Source organism: Muntiacus reevesi, chromosome 18 (assembly GCF_963930625.1).
Source record: "Muntiacus reevesi chromosome 18, mMunRee1.1, whole genome shotgun sequence".
Taxonomy (NCBI): domain Eukaryota; kingdom Metazoa; phylum Chordata; class Mammalia; order Artiodactyla; family Cervidae; genus Muntiacus; species Muntiacus reevesi.
This window is the reverse complement of record NC_089266.1, coordinates 17,672,031-17,676,935: the sequence shown is the minus strand read 5'-3', so window position 1 is coordinate 17,676,935 and position 4,905 is coordinate 17,672,031. Positions and strand designations below refer to the sequence as shown.

At 57.6% G+C, this 4,905-nt stretch overlaps 1 protein-coding gene across 1 annotated transcript; it reads right to left on the bottom strand.

Moving 5' to 3' along the window:
- Positions 1-36: 36 nt before the first annotated feature.
- On the bottom strand, positions 37-4,084 carry LOC136150113 (spermatogenesis-associated protein 21-like). Its single transcript, XM_065910884.1, has 10 exons — positions 4,023-4,084; positions 3,567-3,618; positions 3,147-3,265; positions 2,977-3,029; positions 2,017-2,160; positions 1,599-1,670; positions 1,390-1,510; positions 960-1,138; positions 643-853; positions 37-205 (listed from the first exon to the last, which is right to left on the bottom strand). Exons 1-10 carry the CDS (start codon positions 4,082-4,084, stop codon positions 37-39), a joined length of 1,182 nt encoding a protein of 393 aa, XP_065766956.1.
- Between the last annotated feature and the right edge of the window lie 821 nt (positions 4,085-4,905).

The following is a 4,905-nucleotide window of genomic DNA, read 5'->3' as shown; positions in this document are numbered from 1 at the left end:
TGCAAAAGATCCGTGTCCGCTCCGTGCCCGCCCCCACTACGAGCAGCCTGTTTCGCTCAGCAAACACTTTACTTGTACAATTTCTTCGTAGCAGGTCTCTGCAAATAGGCCGGAGAGGGGGAGAAGGGCTGCTTCTGCATCAGAATTTGGGGGCACGGAGCCAGTTTCGAAGGGCACATACACCCTAGTAACTGGTCCGCGAACCCTGCGGAAGCGCGGAGGGGGCGTACGGAGGGTCAAGTTTGCGGCTCGGATTAGAGACGCAGGGTTAGCTCCACCTGAGTCCTGTTTCTGCCGGCTCCGCCCCCTTTCCACCAGTCCTGCCTCCTACCTGGGTCCCCCGCCTCGTTTTCTTATGCCCCGCCCTAGCCTTAGTCGATCCTTAGTCGTGCTGTAAAGAACAATATTTGCATAGGAACCTGCAATGTTAGGTTCGTGACTCAAGGTAAATTGGAAGTGGTCAAAAGGAGATGGCAGTAAGAGTGATCTCTTATTGCATCTCCCCGGATCAGGTCCCAAATTCTTGTAGTTCTGCTTCCACTCTGCCCGTCCCTCCTTTCCCGGCCGGTCTGTCCCATTTATCTGTCGGGTCCCGGCTCTGTCTGCCCCGCCCCTATCCTCTCGGTTCCGCCCCATCCTCACATGTCCCGCCCCTTATCTACATAACCCGGCTCCGCCCTCTGGCTCCGCCTTTGTCGACTTTCACCTTGGCTGAGCCGCCCGCTCTTGGGGCGACTAGGCTGGGACGACTTGGGACGTCGGACGTCGGGGCGCGGAGTTCGCCTCTGCGTGAGGGATTCCGGCTGCGACCGCCCGTTCAGGCTAGGTATCTGGGAGTAGGGGCTGCACGCTCCTGGGGCGAGGAAGCGAGGAGGAGGAAGAGAAGGGGGTCCTTCCTGAAAGCCGGTTGTGAGAGAGAGTCCCCAGTCCCGCGGGTCCCCGCCCAGCCCCGGGCGCACCCGCTTTGTGCAGTCCGTGCAGCGAACGCGCCAGCTCGGCATTGGAGAGGCCAATGAGGCGCGCGGCCTGGCAGAAGAACGCGAGGCCCGCGTGAGAACGCCCGCTGCGGCCGTGGCTGCGGGACCGACCTTTCCGGTTTGCTTTCAGCCGCAGAGACCGCTGCTTCTTGGAGTAGTAGCTTGAAGGAGAAAAGTGGGTAGCCGTCTCAGACAGCGTCACCTCAGTCCTCCCCATCTCACCCGTGGGAAAACCAAAGTGGGACAGGAATCTGATCGGGGGCAACTTGTCTGATTGGGGGCAACTTGGCACCAGGGAAACAGACCCAGAATTCAGGCTCTCCTCTCGGGGGCAGGGACATCTGGGGACTCCTGAACGGGGCAGTCTGCTCCCCCTATCCTGGGCCTTGAAGCTGGGTCCACTTGTGCCCACCTCATCACCTCCCGGACCGACTTGAAGGGCACATAGCCCAGACTCATCAGCTTGAACAGCATCTCCAAGAAGAGGGTTTGCAAGCCCTGGGGGTCACAGGCCCAGCTGTTCCTCACCTTGCCTAGGGGCAGAGAATATGGGGGAAAGTAAGGAGGAGCCTTCCCCAGGCCAGGCCCTCCCACTCCTGCCCCGCCAGCCTTGCCCCTCACCCAGGCACTGAGCCAGGCGGTGGCTGTCAGTGAGGACACCCAGGAAGTCTTTGAAGCTTACGGTTCCATCACCTGGGAAGAGAGAGAGAGAGGAGGGGGTGGTGTAGGTGCCTGCCCCCCTGTAGAAGGCTTGCCAGCAGTTCTAGGCATCAGAATGCCTAGTCCTGCCTCTGGCCAAGCATTTTCTGAGGTTGAGTCAGGGAGAAATAGCCCTTGCTGTGTGGGAGCCCCAAGTCAGGATGAGGATTATCACGACAGTAATGTTTAGGAGTGAGGGGCTAGGTGTGGTGATCAGGGCAGGCTTCTGGGAAGAAGGAACTTAAGAAAAGGATCAGACCGGGGATTTTGTGGGCAGTGGAGGCATTCTTCAAGGCTAGAGGTGGGAGAGGTCATGAGGGTAGGGGACAGGGTCACCCACCATCCAAGTCCGCCTGCCGCAGAGCCTCACACATCTCCTGAGGGCTCAGCTGGACACCCACATTGCACAGGGCAGTTTTCATACTGCGCATGTCCACGGAGCCTGTTAGGCTGGAGCTGAACAGTTTGAAGACATCCTGGAATGCTGGGGGTGGGAGGGGGCAGGCGGGCAAGGTGAACCCATGCACAGGAACCCTGAGATTCACCCACTCTAGCTCAGATGAGACTGAAGACCTGGGTTCACCTATCCCCTGGGCATTAAAACTTAAGGTAAAGAACAGTGGTTGCTGTGTGTTGGCACCTGTTAAGTGTCTGTTCAGTTCTCATGTCCAAAACTCATATTTGGACATGCTCATATGAAAAAACGTTAAAAACTCTGCATCCAAGGCCACACCACCCATAGGGGCCATGCTGGGCTTTTGATTTGGGTGGTCTGGCTCTATAGCTCCAATGTCTGGAGGCTTCAGGAACCCTGCTGGCAACCTGGCCTGCAGTAGGCACTGACAACTATTGATGAGTAGAATGATTCTGCTTTGAAGGACCCCTGGTAATATCAGAGCATGATCTTTGCAGGGACACTGGGGCCCCCAAATGTAGAAGTGGTTCCTTCCACCTCTCCTCCCACAGCCCTGAACCCCAGCGGAGCAGGGACTTCAGATTCTTTTTTCCCATTGTTTCTTCCAGTTTCCCTTTTCCTTTCATCCTGCTCATCCACCTACCATCTATCCATCCACCATCCACATACCTTGCTATTCAACAACCCCTCCCTCCCTTCTTCACTTACGTACACACACATGCACACACATGCACAGAGCCATGATCCCTGGGATCGCAGAAATGAGCAAATTAGACTGGCATGGAGAGGTTGCAGTACAGTCACTGGCTTCTGCTGTATCCCCAACCTCTTCTACTCTGAGCACCCTCTAGTTTTCCTCCCTGGTCCCAGTCCTGAAGGCCTCACCTGCCAGCTGCCGTGCTGTCAGGGGAAGCAAGTTCTTGTCTGCAAAGCTGCCTCTGGCAGGGGGAAGAGAGTGGAAAGGTCTTTGCACCTACTGCTGAGTGATGCCAGAGTCAGGCAGGCTTTTTCCCAGACCCAGCAACCCCAGCCCTGGCCCTGGTCCCTGCCCTCACCTCTGAGACCTGGTCTGAGGGCCTGACTGTACTGTGTGGGTGGCCTCAAGGCCCTTGAGCTGTCTGGTCCTCTGGGAAGCCTGCTCAGCCCCTGTGGCCAAGGCAGCAGCTGGTTCCTTCTGGGTCAGGAGGGTGGCACATTGCGGCAACCTTCCCTTCTGGGTTCTACCAGTCTGCTCCTCTCCTGGGTCTTGTGTGAGCAGTCTTTGAGGCTTCTGTGCAGGCCTTGGAGGTGAGGAGAAGACAGGGCTGAGGGGTCCAGCCCATTTGAGTGTTTGGACTCCAGGGCACCTGGGACCAGACCTGTGGATGCACAGCTTCACCTCCCAGGATTGGCCCCCTGCCAGCCTGCTCCCACAGCCCTCTCTCTGGGGGATTCTAGAAGCACTAGCTTGGAGGAGTGACCTCCGCCCTGGTCACCTGGATGTTCTCTTTGCCGACGGTGATCGCTTGGGCTTCCGTCCTCTGCTGCCTGAAAGGCAGAGTTGCACGCTTGGAGGCTGGGCCTGTCCCCCAGGCCTGCAGTCCCCCAGGCTGGGTTTGGTGTGGATCTGAACGACTGTCAGCAGGGGTGTGCTGCACCCTCAGCACAAGCCCACTCCTCTCTGCTGGGGAACCTGCACTTTTAGTCTTTTGAGTTTCTGCTCCCTTAAGGCATCTAAATTTTGTGACTCCATGCCAGAAGCTAACAGGAAGGCTGCGGCGCAGGGGAGAAGCAGGCCCCAGGTCAAGCCATGGGAAGGTGGGGTCCAGCCAAGATGGGACTGTGGCTCACCTTACCCGAGGTCCCCTGGTGGGGAAGGAGCCCTTCTTCTGGGAAGATGTGTCCCAGTAGCCAGATGCCAGTGCTGGCCTAGCCCCTCCCCAGACACTCACCTCTGCATCTCTTCTTCATCCCTCCTTCCAGCCACCTGCCCCCTTCTCTGGCCCTGGCCCATTCCTGAGTGCTCATGTGTGTTTCCTTAATCGCTTCAGTCATGTCTGACTCTTTGCGACCCCATTGACTGTAGCCTGCCAGGCTCCTCTGTCCATGGAGATTCTCCAGGCAAGAATACTGGAGTGGGTTGCCATGCCCTCCTCCAGGGGATTTTCCTGACCCAGAGATTGAACCCATGTCTCTGGTACTGGGAGGTGGGTTCTTTACCACCAGTGCCACCTGGGAAACCCACCCCTTCCTAATCCCATTCTCCCTGACCCTGGGCGTCTCCCTCCTCAGCCCCTTCTCAAGGCAGGGCAGGGTTCTAAGGATCTGCAAGGTAGGGCTTTCACTTGAAGGGGAGCCTTGGTCTGGAGGAGGTCTCGAGTCTCATTAGGCCCCAAGTCTCGGTGCTGTCTCCCCTTCTCTTTCTCCCTGACTTCCCTCTTCCTACCCACGTCCATCCCCACACTCCAAGTTCTCTTCCCTTTTGTTGCCATCTCCTCTTCCAGAAGCTTTCCCACATTATCCCTCCTCCCCCACCATGGAGAGGCTCATGCATCCAGGTGCATGCATCTGGGTAATAGGCACTGTGTATGTGTGTGCCTGTGTGCCTGGCACATGTGGAACATGCTTCTTCGACCTGCGTGTGGCTGTGTCACATGCATGTCTGTGTCACGTGCTGGTCAGCAGCTGGGGTGTGTGTGTGTGTGTGTGTGGACTGCCTGCAGAAGTGCATCGTGACCCACGGACTCTCCCCTACACTGGAGGTACCTCTGAGTGGAGGTAGTGGCCCCTGGAGGACCAGTCCCTTGGCTTCATTCTTCCCCTCCTTCAAGCCCT